This window comes from Pristiophorus japonicus, chromosome 7 (assembly GCF_044704955.1).
Source record: "Pristiophorus japonicus isolate sPriJap1 chromosome 7, sPriJap1.hap1, whole genome shotgun sequence".
NCBI lineage: Eukaryota > Metazoa > Chordata > Chondrichthyes > Pristiophoridae > Pristiophorus > Pristiophorus japonicus.
In genome coordinates this window covers 244,375,746-244,390,926 of record NC_091983.1, presented here as the reverse complement: position 1 = coordinate 244,390,926, position 15,181 = coordinate 244,375,746, and the positions used below count along the sequence as shown (strand labels likewise).

Genomic DNA, 15,181 nt, shown 5'->3' with positions numbered 1-15,181 from the left:
GGGTTTGTTTTCTTTGGAACAGAGGAGGCTGAGGGGAGACCTGATTGAGGTATATAAAGTTATGAGCAGCCTAGATAGAGTGGCTAGGAAGGACCTGTTTTCCTTGGCAGAGGGGTCATCAACCAAGAGGCATAGATTTAAAGTAATTGCGGGGATGTTTAGAGGAAATATGAGAGGAAATTTCTTCACCCAGAGGATGGTGGGGGTCTGGAACTCACTGCCTGAAAGGGTGGTAGAGGCAGAAACTCTCACCACATTTAAAAAATAATTGCATGTGCAACTAAAGTGCCGTAATTTACAGGATGACGGACCAAGAGCTGAAAAGTGGGATTAGGCTGGTGAGCTCTTGGTCGTCCGACGCAGACATGATGGGCCAAAATGGCCTCCTTTCGTGATGTAAATTTCTATGATTCTATATCTTATTGATCTAGGAAGGCCCACATCATGCATGCCACACATATAATTGGATTTGCAGTTTCCATTTTCTATCTTCTACATTAGTTTCTAAAAATAAGGTTATTTTGTTGCATGGGAAGGTGTGTTGGGACTTTACTATGAAAAAGGTAGCCATCTTAGCTACTAGTATGGCTAACTCATGGCAATGCTGTATGTAAATTAGAATCATATAATCAGAGAATAGTACAGTGCAGAAAGGAGGCCATTCAGCCCATCGAGTCTGTGCCAGCTCTTTCCAAGAGTAATTCAGTTAGTTCCACAGCCCCGCTCTTTCCCCATATACAGTACCTGCAATTTTTTCTCCTTCAAGTATTTATCCAATTCCCTTTTAAAGGCTACTGGTGAATCTGTATCCACCACCTGATCAGCCAGTGCATTCGAAATCTTAACCACTCATTGCGTATTCCACATCTATAATTTGCTAAATCAAATGTATGCACATTAGCAATTCTGAGTGTTAAAGAAAAATCCCAGCATTTATCTACGCTGAAATTTGTTTATCCTCAAAAGTGAGGTTGATCTTACAAATTGGGTCAGGTCAGTTGGATAAGCAGATAGGTGGAAACCTAGTTCTGGCATACTTTTGGAAGCAATGGCATCAGAAAAGAAAATCTTACTCCAGAGTGAACAGCAACTGGTAGTTTAAGCACATAACAACATAAGAAATAGGAGCAGGAGTAGGCCATATGGCCCCTTGAGCCTGCTCCGCCATTTAATATGATCTTGGCTGATCTGATCATGGACTCCGGTCCACTTCCCTACCTGTTCCTCATAACCCCTTATTCCCTTATCGGTTAAGAAACTGTCTATCTTTGTCTTAAATTTATTCAATGTCTCAGCTTTCACAGCTCTCTGAGGCAGCGAATTCCACAGATCCACAACCCTCTGAGAGAAGAAATTTCTCCTCATCTCAGTTTTAAATGGGCAGCCCATATTTCTAAGATTATGCCTCTAGTTCTAGTCTCCCCTATCAGTGGAAACATCCTCTCTGCATCCACCCTGTCAAGCCCCCTCATAATCTTATACGTTTTGATAAGATCACCTCTCATTCTTCTGAACTCCAATGAGTAGAGGCCCAACCTACTCAACCTTTCCTCATAAGTCAACCCCCCTCATCTCTGGAATCAACCTTGTGAACCTTCTCTGAACTGCCCCCAAAGCAAGTGTAGCCTTTCGTAAATATGGAAACCAAAACTGAACGCAATATTCCAGGTGTAGCCTCACCAATACCCAGTATAACTGTAGCAAGACTTCCCTGCTTCTATACTTCATTCCCTTTGCAATAAAGGCCAAGATACCATTGGCCTTCCTGATCACTTGCTGTATTCTTTTGTGGTTCATGCACAAGTACCCCCAGGTCCCGCTGTACTGCAGCACTTTGCAATTTTTCTCCATTTAAATAATAACTTGCTCTTTGATTTTTCCTGCCAAAGTGCATGACCTCACACTTTCCAAAATTATACTCCATCTGCAACATTTTTGCCTACTCACTTAGCCTGTCTATGTCCTTTTGCAGATTTTTTGTGTTCTCCTCACACATTGCTTTTCCTCCCATCTTTGTATCATCGGCAAACTTGGCTACGTTACACTCAGTCCCTTCCTACAAGTCGTTAATATAGATTATAAATAGTTGGGGTCCCAAAACTGATCCCTGCGGCAACCCGCAGTTTGTACTAACTATCATGCTTAAGTGGTTATAATTTTGCAAAATGTATTTTCCAGCAGAATTAGGTATAAATGATAGACATCGTAGAAAGAGTATGGATATCAGGTAATATGTACGTGGAGTTTCAGATATATAATACTGCTCTTAAATGTTTTTGTTGTAAATATATGTACAATAATAAAAGTAATTTCTGTGCCTACTTTTCAGATATCGGCGAAGAACGCATATAACCCCCAAATCTTACCTTGCCTTTATAAATAGCTACAAATCTATTTACACAGAGAAACATGTAAACATCAATGACCTAGCAGAGCACATGCACATGGGTAAGTGCACTTACATGGACAATTTATGGTGCCAGCCTTTTGAACCTGTGTGGAGCTGTGCCACTCAATTAGAAAGAAACATTACCAACCATGATGTGTAAATTCTCCATATTTTTTCTGGGATGTGGATGGATGCCAGCAAGAACTCATTTAGTTTCCATAAGAAGGTGGTGGTGGGCCATCTTCTTGAATTGTGGCAATTTGAGAGTTTTCTGTACATAAATACTTCAATACGTATATATATTCTTATTTAAAATTTTTAAACATTGTTTTTTTTCATTAACTCATAGCTCTGCAATCACTGACAATTCTAACACTGAGCAACCGTGGGTTAGCTTAGAGTCATAGAATCATAGAATGGTTACAGCCCAGAAGAAGGTCATTCAGCCCATCGAGCCCATGCTGGCTCTCTGAAAGAGCACTTCAGCTAGTCCCACTCCCCCGCACTTTCTCCGTAGCCCTGCAATTTGTTTTCTTTCAGGCATTTATCCAATCCTCTTTTGAAAGGCAAGATTGAGTCTACCTCCACTACCCTTTCAAGCAGTGCATTCCAGATCCTAACCACTCGCTGGGTAAATTTGTTTTCCTCATGTCGCCTTTGGTTCTTCTGCCAATCACCTTCAATCTGTGTCCTCTGGTTCTCGACACTTCTGCCAATGGGAACAGTTTCTCTCTATCTACTCTGTCTAGACCTCTCATGATTGAACACCTCCATCTGCTTTAAAGAGAACAAGCCTAGCTTCTCCAGGCTATCCACACAACTAATGTCCCTAATCCCTGCAACCATTCTTGTAAATCTTTTCTGCATCCTCTCTAAGGCTTCCCAAAGGACATCCTTCCCAAAGTGCCCACAGTATTCCAGTTGAGGCCGAACCAGTGTTTTATAAAGGTTAATCATAATGTCCTTGCTTTTGAATCTATGCCTCTATTTATGTAGCCGAAGATCCCATATGCTTTTTTAACAGTTTTCTCAACCTGCCCTGCCACCTTCAATCATTTGTGCACCTGTACCTCCAGCTTTCTCTGTTCATGCACCCCCTAGGGTAGGTCCGAAGGCCTCCTCGTAGGACTGCTCCTGGGCACGGCCAAGGGTGCCATCAGCCGGTCCAGGCAGCGGGCGGTCGAGGGGGTCGTTCAACCTGACTGCCTGCCTCTCTTCCGCTCTTACATCCGGTCCAGGGTGTCCTTGGAGATGGAGCACGCGGTGTCCACCGGTACGCTCGCGGCCTTCCGCGAGAGGTGGGCACCGGAGGGACTGGAGTGCATCATCACGCCCGGCAACCAAATTTTAATTTGATTTTACGTTTTAAAGTTTAATTTGTTTTAATTGCCGGTGCTTTTAGTGTCCCCTTCCCTTTTATAGGGGGCACCGGAGAAATTGTGATTTTAGTGCCCAAAAAAAAACCCCCAAAAAAAACAAAAAACACAAAGAAAAAAACAAAAAAAAACAAAAAAAGGAAAAAAGGGCCTTGTAAATGTCTGGAGTGTCACCCAGGTCGGGTGGCACCGTTTAATGTTTTATGTTTTCGCAGATAAACTCAAAAGAGTTTCATGCACCCCCTAGGGTAGGTCCAAAGGCCTCCTCGTAGGACTGCTCCTGGGCACGGCCAAGGGTGCCATCAGCCGGTCCAGGCAGCGGGCGGTCGAGGGGGTCGTTCAACCTGACTGCCTGCCTCTCTTCCGCTCTTACATCCGGTCCAGGGTGTCCTTGGAGATGGAGCACGCGGTGTCCACCGGTACGCTCGCGGCCTTCCGCGAGAGGTGGGCACCGGAGGGACTGGAGTGCATCATCACGCCCGGCAACCAAATTTTAATTTGATTTTACGTTTTAAAGTTTAATTTGTTTTAAATGCCGGTGCTTTTAGTGTCCCCTTCACTTTTATAGGGGGCACAGGAAAATTGTGATTTTAGTGCCCAAAAAAAAAAAAGAAAAACTCAAAAAAAAAGGAAAAAAAGGGCCTTGTAAATGTCTGGTGTGTCGCCCAGGTCGGGTGGCACGGTTTAATGTTTTATGTTTTGCAGATAAACTCCAAAAAGAGTTTCATGCACCCCCTAGAGGTGGGCACCGGAGGGACTGGAGTGCATCATCACGCCCGGCAACCAAATTTTAATTTGATTTTACGTTTTAAAGTTTAATTTGTTTTAATTGCCGGTGCTTTTAGTGTCCCCTTCCCTTTTATAGGGGGCACTCGGAAAAAATTTGATTTTAGCGCCCAAAAAAAAACAAAAAGAAAAAGAAAAACACAAAAAAAAAGGAGGAAAAAAAAAAAGGGCCTTGTAAATGTCTCGTGTGTCACCCAGGTCGGGTGGCACGGTTTAATGTCTTATGTTTTATAGGTAGACTCTAAAAGAGTTTCATGCACCCCCTAGAGGTGGGCACCGGAGGGACTGGAGTGCATCATCACGCCCGGCAACCAAATTTTAATTTGATTTTACGTTTTAAAGTTTAATTTGTTTTAATTGCCGGTGCTTTTAGTGTCCCCTTCCCTTTTATAGGGGGCACTGGGGAAAAATTGTGATTTTAGTGCCCAAAAAAAAACAAAAAAAAGAAAAACACAAAAAAAAAAACCAAAAAAAGGAAAAAAAGGGCCTTGTAAATGTCTGGTGTGTCACCCAGGTCGGGTGGCACGGTTTAATGTTTTATGTTTTGCAGGTAGACTCAAAAAGAGTTTCATGCACCCCCTAGAGGTGGGCACCGGAGGGACTGGAGTGCATCATCACGCCCGGCAACCAAATTTTAATTTGATTTTACGTTTTAAAGTTTAATTTGTTTTAATTGCCGGTGCTTTTAGTGTCCCCCTTCCCTTTTATAGGGGGCACTGGGGAAAAATTGTGATTTTAGTGCCCAAAAAAAAAAACAAAAAAAAAGAAAAACACAAATAAAAACAATAAAGGGGAAAAAAAAAGGGGGCCTTGTAAATATCTGGTGTGTCACCCAGGTCGGGTGGCACGGTTTAATGTTTTTTGTTTCACAGATAAACTCAAAAAGAGTTTCATGCACCCCCTAGAGGTGGGCACCGGAGGGACTGGAGTGCATCATCACGCCCGGCAACCAAATTTTAATTTGATTTTACGTTTTAAAGTTTAATTTGTTTTAATTGCCGGTGCTTTTAGAGGGGGCACTTGGAAAAACCAAAAAAAAAGAAAAACACAAAAAAAAAACCACAAAAAAGGAAAAAAAAAAGGGCCTTGTAAATGTCTGCTGTGTCATCCAGGGCGGGTGGCACGGTTTAATTTTTTTTTTTCACAGATAAACTCAAAAAAAGTTTCATGCACCCCCTGTGATATTGAGAGGTCTTCAGTCCAACAAGAGAGGAAACTGTGTTGGATTTGGTTCTGGAAAATGAAGTAGAGCAAGTGGAGTGTGTTACAGTGGAATATTATCTAGCTAACAGTAATCATAACATAATTCGGTTTAAAGTAATTATGGGAAGCGAGCAGAAAATATAGATGAAAATGTTAAATGCTAAACGTGAAAATGGGGAAGAGTTAATTTCAATGATTTAGGAACCTAGAAGGAACCTAGCACAGATAGATTGGAAAAAGCAATTGCAGAGTAAGGCAGTAACATCGGGCCCAAGTTTGCCCCCAGGGTTAGAACGGCGCATTTCCGTGTGGTGCGCCGACTTTTTAGAACAGAAACGGCGGCAATTATTTACCTTGGTATTCTCCCCTCCGTCCGGTCGATCCAGGCCCTTGACGCAGTGCAGCAGAACGCGTGGAGGGCGGAGCCAGGTCCCGGCGCTGAAAACCGTTCCGGGACCTCTGCACATGCGCGCTAGAGTGTGCGCGCATGTGCAGTAGCTCCTCGCCCCCGAGGTTGCGTGGGAGGGGCCCGAAGCACGCCGCCCCTTAGCCCTGGCCTGATGAGCTCACCGGGGAAGCGAAGATCGAACTGTACTTCCCTCCCTCCTGTTCAGCTCCCGCTCACCCCCCTGCCTCCCGTTCAGCTCCCGCTCCCCCCCGTTCAGTTCCCGCTCCCCCCCCCCGCCCTCCTGTTTAGCTCCCGCTCCCCCCACTCCCGTTCAGCTCCCGCTCCCTCCCTCCCTCCCGTTCAGCTCCCGCTCACTCCCCCCGCCCCTCCCGTTCAGCTCCCGCTCCCCTCTCCTCTCCTTCCCCCACCTCCCTCCCTCCCTTCACGTCCTCAGTGGGGCCCGCCTGTTGAGGGCGGGTCCTGTCCGAATCTTCGGCAGCGGTCCAGCTTCCACTCGTCCGCGTGGCCCGCCCGCCCGGCATCTTGCTGGGGGCGGGCCCCACCCGAAGTCTTCGGCCCGGCTTCCTCTCGTCGGAGGGCCCTGTTCAGCCTCTCCCTCTCCTTCCCCCCCTCTCCTCTCCCCTTCTCCTCTTCCCCCTCTTTCCCCTCTTCCTCTCCTCCCCCCTCCTCTTCCCTCCCTCCCTCCCTTTCACTCCCTCCCTCCTCTCTCCCTCCCTCCTCTCCCCCCTTCCATCTCTCCCTCCTCCCCCCCTCCCTCCCTCCTCTGCCCCTTCCCTCCCTCCTCTCCCCTCCTCTTCCCCTACCCCCTCCTCTCCCCCTCCTCTTCCCCCTCCTCTCTGTCCCTCCTCCCCCTCCCCTCCTCCCCCCATCCCCCCGCCCCCACTGTCAGAAACACAGAGAGACACTGACAGAGAGACAGACACTGACTGAGAGAGAGAGAGAGACACTGGGGGGGGGGGGGGGGGGTGGGCGGTGCCTGTCCCAGCACGCTGTTGAAGGGCTCCCGGTGCTGCAGTTGGTGAGTAGAAAAGTAATTTTTTATTTATTGATTTTTTAATTATTTTTTTTATTTTTTATTTTTTAATTTTTTTTGATTTATTGATTTATTTATCATTTATTATTGATGATGGCTCTTTATTTGTAAAAGTGAAATGTTTAATGTTTGTAAACTTCCCTCCCCCACCCCCATCTCTTGATCCCTGCGCCTGATTTATAAGTGTAGGCAAGGTTTACACTTACTCCATTCTAAGTTAGTTTGGAGTAAGTTTTCGCTGCCTAAACTGGCAAAACAGGCGTAAGTGCCTGGACGTGCCCCCTTTTGAAAAAAAAATCTGATCTAAAATGGAACTGTTCCAACTGACTCGAACTGGAGCAAACTAAATGCCAAGAATTGCAATTTCTAAGATGCTCCATTCTAACCTAGTTGCTCCAAAAAAATAGGTGCAACTCAGGCCGAAACTTGAGCCATAGAAACATAGAAACATAGAAAGTAGGTGCAGGAGTAGGCCATTCGGCCCTTCGATCCTGCACCACCATTCAATATGATCATGGCTGATCATGCAACTTCAGTACCCCAATCCTGCTTTCTCTCCATACCCCTTGATCCCTTTAAGTAAGGACCACATCTAACTCCCTCTTGAATATATCTAATGAACTGGCCTCAACAACTTTCTATGGTAGAGAATTCCATAGATTCACAATTCTCTGAGTGAAGAAGTTTCTCCGCATCTCTGTCCTAAATGGCTTACCCCTTATCCTTAGACTACGACCCCTGGTTCTGGACTTCCCCAACATCGGGAACATTCTTCCTGTATCTAACCTGTCCAATCTCATCAAAATTTTATATGTTTCTATGAGATCCCCTCTCATTCTTCTAAATTCCAGTGAATATAAGCCTAGTCGATCCAGTCTTTCTTCATATGTCAGTCCTGCCATCCCGGGAATCAGTCTGGTGAACCTTTGCTGCACTCCCTCAATAGCAAGAATGTCCTTCCTCAGAATAGGAGACCAAACTGCATACGATACTCAAGGTGTGGCCTCACCAAGGCCCTGTACAACTGCAGTAAGATCTCCCTGCTCCTATACGCAAGTCCCCTCGCTATGAATGCCAGCATGCCATTTGCTTTCTTTACTGCCTGCTGAACCTGCATGCCTACCTTCAATGACAGATATACCATGACACCCAGGTCTCGTTGCACCTCCCCTTTTACCAATCTGTCACCAATCAGATAATAATCTGCCTTCCTGTTTTTGCCACCAAATTGGATAACCTCACACTTATCCACATTATACTGCATCTGCCACGCATTTGCCCATTCATCTAACCTGTCCATGTCCCCCTGCAGCCTCCGAGCATCCTCCTCGCAGATCGCCTGCCACCCAGCTTAGTGTCATCTGCAAACTTGGAGATATTACATTCAATTCCTTCGTCCAAATCATTAATGTATATTGTAAATAGCTGGGCTCCCAGCACTGAACTCTGCAACACCCCACTAGTCACTGCCTGCCATTCTGAAAAGGACCCGTTTATTCCCACTCTTTGCTTCCTGTCTGCCAACCAGTTCTCTATCCACGTCAATACATTACCTCCAATACCATGTGCCTTAATTTTGCACACCAATCTCTTGTGTGGGACCTTGTCAAAAGCCTTTTGAAAGTCCAAATACACCAAATCCACTGGTTCTCCCTTGTCCACTCTACTAGTTACATCCTCAAAAGACTCTAGAAGATTTGTCAAGCATGATTTCTCTTTCATAAATCCATGCTGACTTGGACCGATCCTGTCACTGCTTTCCAAATGCGCTGCTATTACATCTTTAATAATTGATTCCAGCATTTTCCCCACCACTGATATCAGGCTAACCGGTCTATAATTTCCTGTTTTCTCTTTCCTTCCTTTTTTAAAAAGTGGTGTTACATTAGCTACCCTCCAATCCATAGGAACTGAACCAGAGTCCATGGAATGTTGGAAAATGATCACCAATGCATCCACTATTTTTGGGCCACTGTCTTAAGTACTCTGGGATGCAGACTATCAAGTACTGGGGATTTATCGGCCTTCAGTCCCTTCAATTTCCCTAACACCATTTCCCGACGAATAAGGATTTTCCTCAGTTCCCCCTTCTCAGTCCCCTAGTATTTTCGGGAGGTTATTCGTGTCTTCCTTAGTGAAGACAGAACCAAAGTATTTGTTCAATTGGTCTGCCATTTCCTTATTGTCCATTATGAATTCCCCGGATTCTAACTGCAAGGGACCTACGTTTGTCTTCACTAATCTTTTTCTCTTCACATATTATTAGATGCTTTTGTCATTTTTTATGTTCCCTGCAAGCTTACTCTCAGTAACAGAGCAGTGGAGTGTTTTCAGGGAAGGGATAGCTTAGATACAAACTAGGCATATTTCTCTAAAGGGAAAAGGATGAACATCCAAAGCTAATGCTCCGAGATGTCAAAGGAAATAAAAGTTTTTGAAAAACAGAAAAGGAAAGCTTAGGTCAAATGTCAGGGGCAAGATTCCGTTAATAACCTAAGATTATGGAAAGTACAGGAGGAAATTTAAAAAGTTAATATGGGAGGCAAAGAGTGGTTACAAGAAAAGATTAACAGGCAACATTAAATTGATCCCTAATATATTTTATAAACATATTGGGGGGAAAATTCGGTACCTTAGTGTCTCCCTGCTGGAAATCTTCGTGTTCTTATTTGGCTGTGAACAGGGATCACAGTTACACTGACATCAGGATCAGCAATGAAGACAATTAAAAAAATGTCCCAGATTGGAAATGTACAAAACAGTAACTCCCATCAGCTGAAGTCAACGCAATGACTTCCCAGTGTGTGGGGAAATTTGAAATGGTACAATATGTTAATGAAAGCCTGAATCACGAAGAAAACTCATTAAATATTTATTGAAAAGATTTTCATTAACAGAAATGCTGGTTAGCAGGGGCATGTAATGCCCAGTACTGATGGCTCACCAATTTTACGATTGGAAAATAACATTTAGCTGCTGGTTTTATAAGTCTGCAGCAGCTTAAAGAATCTGTACCAAAATACTGTGGATGCTGGAAATCTGAAATAAAAATAGAAATACTCAGCAGGTTAGGCAGCATTTGTGGAGAGAGAAACAGAGTTAGCAGGGGTAATTTTAACCCCTCAAAAATGGGTGGGTATGGATCGGGTGGGAGGTTGAAAAGTTAAGGGGGTTATTTTGGCCAAAGGGTGAAAGCAAGCGCTAAATGGGTGCTGTGCTAATAAGACATGCCTGTTTGAAAGTCGAGATTAAGCACACAAATTGGTGGTTACTATAATTTGAAATTGCCAAGAAGTGCTAATCCAGAAACCTGCAGGTTTAGCATTCAAGTTTAGACGCAATTTATGTGGCAGTATATGTGAGCTCCTCATACTACTTACACTGAAGGTGTGGAGTGCGCTGGCTGGCACACAGCAGCACATTGCAGGATAGCTTAGAGACCGAGGGGGAGGGCACATAGGTTTTCGGACAACGAGGAGTTCCTGCTGGAGGAGGTCCAGAAGAGAAGGGATGTCCTGTACCCACAGGGGGGAAAGTGCCACCACAATCTCCTCGCCCTCTTGTCCCTCTCTCCTGTAACAGCTATTGCTGCTCTGTCTGATCTTATGTCCTCCTCCCATTGCTCCTCAGACCAAGGGGGACCCCTAGCAAGATGCGAATGACCAAGCGCTCCATTTCTCCTGGTGACTCCTAAAAGGTGTCCAATAAGTTGGAGTAGCACAGCACTTAGGGGGATAATTCATTCCCTTAGCATCTCTTGTTAGTGCCAGCAGATGGCGCTAATGGGCGCGAGAGCATTATCGCTGGGCAAGGTGATTCCAGTGGCACATTCCATATCCCACATCCACCACGTCCCATAATGCCGCCGGTAACAGTTATCAGCAGGAGAGTCAACACCAGATGGATAGTGACATCAGTGAATGTGCAATGCTCACTGACCACACGATCTGTGAAACTGATTGTCGCCACTTACCTTATCGCCTAAAGCTGGTATGGAGCACCAGGGAGCCTTCTCCAGGGACATTATTTAAAGGGACACAACAGCAAAATACTGCGGATGCTGGAATCTGAAATAAAAACATAAAATGCTGAAAATCCCAGCAGGTCAAGAAGCATCTGTGGAGAGAGACAGAGTTAACGTTTCGGGTCTGTGACCCTTTGTCAGAACTGGGAAAGTTTGAGATATAACAGATTCTTAAGGAAGTGCTGGGGCAGTGAAAGGGGGAGGGGAGGAAAGGACAAAAGGGAAGGTCTATGATAGGGTGGAAGGCAGGAGAGATTAAGAGACAAAAGGGATGATGGGCAAAAATGAGATGGTAATGGAACAAGTTAAAAAAACAAAAGATGAGTCTAGATGAGGTGTGAATGACAGAATCATCACAAGCTGCCTCGGAAAAGAGAAAAAAGTGGGTAGTTATAAAAAAAAAGAGGAAATGGAAAAACATTTATGGGCATAGGTTATGGTCTGAAATTGTTGAATTCAATGTTGACTCCAGAAGGCTGTAAAGTGCCTAAACGAAAGATGAGGTGCTGTTCCTCAAGCTTGTGTTGAGCTTCATTGGAACAGTGTAGAAGGCCGAGGACGGAGAGGTCAGAGTGGGAGTGGAGCGAAGAATTAAAGTGACAAGCGACCGGAAGCTTGGGGTCATGATTACGGACTGAACTAAGGTGTTCTGCAAAGTGGTCACCCAATCTACGTTTGGTCTCCCCAATGTAGAGGAGACCACATCGTGAGTAGCAAATACAGTATACTAAATTGAAAGAAAGACAAGTAAATTGCTGTTTCACCCAGAAGGAGTGTTTGGGGCCCTGGATAGTGGGAAGGGAGGAGGTAAAAGGGCAGGTGTTGCATCTCCTGTGCTTGCACGAGAAGGTGTCGTTGGAAGGGAGGGGGTGCAGGGGGTGATTGCGGAGTGTACCAGGATGTTGCGGAGGAAGCGTCCCTTTGCAGTGCTGAAGGGGGAGGGGAGGGGAAGATATGATTGGTAGTGGGATCACGCTGGATGTGGCAGAAATAACAGGGGATGATCCGTTGAACGTGGAGGCCAGTGGGCTGAAAGGCAAGGCATTCAACAGGAGGCCTTACCCTCCAAAGGTATTCCAAAAGAATTTCTCCTACCTCCAATTAAGCGAGGAGTATTAGAAGGCTCTGCTTCACCTAGGAGGTGGTCACAGATCTCTGCCACCACCTGCAACCAGACCTCCAGTCTCAGATCAACGCGACCATGGCTCTCTCATTGGCAGACAAGGGCAGTGTCACCCACAATTTCTTTGCTAGCATATTCGTCCTGTCTGCAACATGAGACATAGCTATCATCTCGTAGCTCGCCATCCATTGCTGCATCAGGGAAGTCACAGAGGCTCTCAACAGTAGGAGAAGGGCTTACATTCCTTCCCTATTTCCAATGCACGGGCCACATTGTCCATATGCCCGATACGAGACTCCCAAAGCAAGTGCTCTACTGGGAGCTCAGACTGTGGCAAGAAAGCCCCAGGTGGGCAGAGGAAACACTTCAAGGTCATCCTCAAGGCCTCCTTGAAGAAGTTCAACATCCTCACTGATACTTGGGAATCCCTGGCATAAAATCGCTCAAAATGGAAGAGAATAATCTGTAAGTGCGTTGAACACTTCAAGTCTCTTCGCCGGGAGCGAGCGGAGACCAAGCGCATAGGGCAGAAGGAGGGCATGACAACCCAAGCACTTCAACAAACTGGCCCTTCAACCAACGTATTTTCAACCACCGTCTGCCCAACCTGCGACAGACACTGTAGATCCCGCATTGGACTTAAGAGTCATCTGCGAAACATAGAAACATAGAAAATAGGTGCAGGCGCAGGCCATTTGGCCCTTCGAGCCTGCACCGCCATTCAATAAGATCATGCCTGATCATTCCCTCAGTACCCCTTTCCTGCTTTCTCTCCATATCCCTTGATCCCTTGAGCCGTAAGGGCCATATATAACTCCCTCTTGAATATATCCAATGAACTGGCATCAACAACTCTCTGCGGCAGGGAATTCCACAGGTTAACAACTTGCTGACTCAAGAAGTTCCTCCTCATCTCAGTCCTAAATGGCCAACCCCTTATCCTTAGACTATGTCCTCTGGTTCTGGATTCCCCAACATCGGGAACATTCTTCCCGCATCTAACCTGTCAAGTCCCGTCAGAATCTTATCCGTTTCTATGAGATCCACTCTCATCCTTCTAAACTCCAGTGAATAAAGGCCCAGTTGATACAGTCTCTCCTCATATGTCCAGCATCCCTGGACTCAGTCTAGTGAACCTTCACTGCACTCCCTCAATAGCAAGAACGTCCTTCCTCAGATTCGAAGACCAAAACTGAACACAATATTCCAGGTGAGGCCTCAACTGCAGTAAGATCTCCCTGCACTTTATTCAAATCCCCTAGCTATGAAGGCCAACATACCATTTGCCTTCTTCACCGCCTGCTGTACCTGCATGCCCACTTTCAGTGACTGATGAACCATGACACCCAGGTCTCGTTGCACCTCCCCTTTTTCTAATCCGCCGCCATTCAGATAATATTCTGCCATTGTGTTTTTGCCACCAAAATGGATAACCTCACATTTATCCACATTATACTGCATCTGCCATGCATTTGCCCACTCACCTAACCTGTCCATGTCACCCTGCAGCCACTTAGCATCCTCCTCACAGCTCACACCGCTACCCAGTTTAGTGTCTTCCGCAAACTTGGAGATATTACACTCAATTCCTTCATCTCAATCGTTAAAATAAATTGTAAAGAGCTGGGGTCCCAGCAGTGAGCCCTGTGACACCCCACTAGTCACTGCCTGCCATTCTGAAAAGGACCCGTTTATTCCGACCCTCTGCTTCCTGTCTGCCAACCAGTTCTCTATAAACGTCAGTACATTACCCCGAATACCATGTGCTTTGATTTTGCATACCAATCTCTTGTGCGGGACCTTGTCAAAAGCCTTTTTAAAGTCCAAATACACCACATCCACTGATTCTCCCCTGTCCACTCTGCTAGTTACATCCTCAAAAAATTCCAGAAGTTTCGTCAAGCATGATTTCCCTTTCATAAATCCATGCTGACTTGGTCTGATCCTGTCACTGCTTTCCAAATGCACTGCTATTTCATCCTTAATGATTGATTCCAACATTTTCCCCACTACTGATGTCAGGCTAACCAGTCCATAATTACCCGTTTTCTCTCTCCCTCCTTTTTTAAAAAGTGGTGTTACATTAGCAACCCTCCAGTCCATAGGAACTGATCCAGAGTCGATAGACTGTTGGAAAATGATCAACAATGCATCCACTATTTCTAGGGCCACTTCCTTAAGTACTCTGGTTTGCAGACTATCAGGCCCTGGGGATTTATCAGCCTTCAATCCCATCAATTTCCCGAACACAATTTACCGCAGAATAAGGATATCCTGCAGTTCCTCCTTCTCATTCGACCCACTGTCCCCTAGTACATTCGGAAGGTTATTTGTGTCTTCCTTCGTGAAGACAGAACCAAAGTATTTGTACAATTCGTATGCCTTTTCTTTGTTCCCCATTATAAATTCACCTGAATCCGACTGCAAAGGACCTACGTTTGTCTTCACTAATCTTTTTCTCTTCACATCTTTATAGAAGCTTTTGCAGTCAGTTTTTATGTTTCCTGCAAGCTTCCTCTCATGCTCTATTTTCCCCCTCTTAATTAAAACCTTAGTCCTCCTCTGTTGAATTCTAAATTTTTCCCAGTCCTCAGGTATGTTGTTTTTTCTAGCCAATTTATATGCCTCTTCCTTGGCTTTAACACTATCCTTAATTTCCCTTGTTAGCCATGGTTGAGCCACATCCCCCGTTTTATTTTTACTCCAGACAGGGATGTACAATTGCTGAAGTTCATCCATGTGATCTTTAAATGTTTGCCATTGCTTATCCACCGTCAACCCTTTAAGTATCCTTTGCCAGTCTATTCTTGCCAATTCATGCCTCATATCGTCGAAATT

General features: G+C 45.2%; 1 protein-coding gene across 2 annotated transcripts in view; it reads left to right on the top strand.

The window, feature by feature from the left end:
* Positions 1–15,181, top strand: part of LOC139267485 (dynein axonemal heavy chain 8-like) — a 2,569,686-nt gene that overhangs the window by 2,215,022 nt on the left and 339,483 nt on the right. For both annotated transcript variants that reach the window (XM_070885867.1, XM_070885866.1), the window contains one exon: positions 2,330–2,448. In XM_070885867.1, coding sequence (XP_070741968.1) covers positions 2,330–2,448 — 119 coding nt within the window. The remainder of the gene's footprint in view (positions 1–2,329; positions 2,449–15,181) is intronic.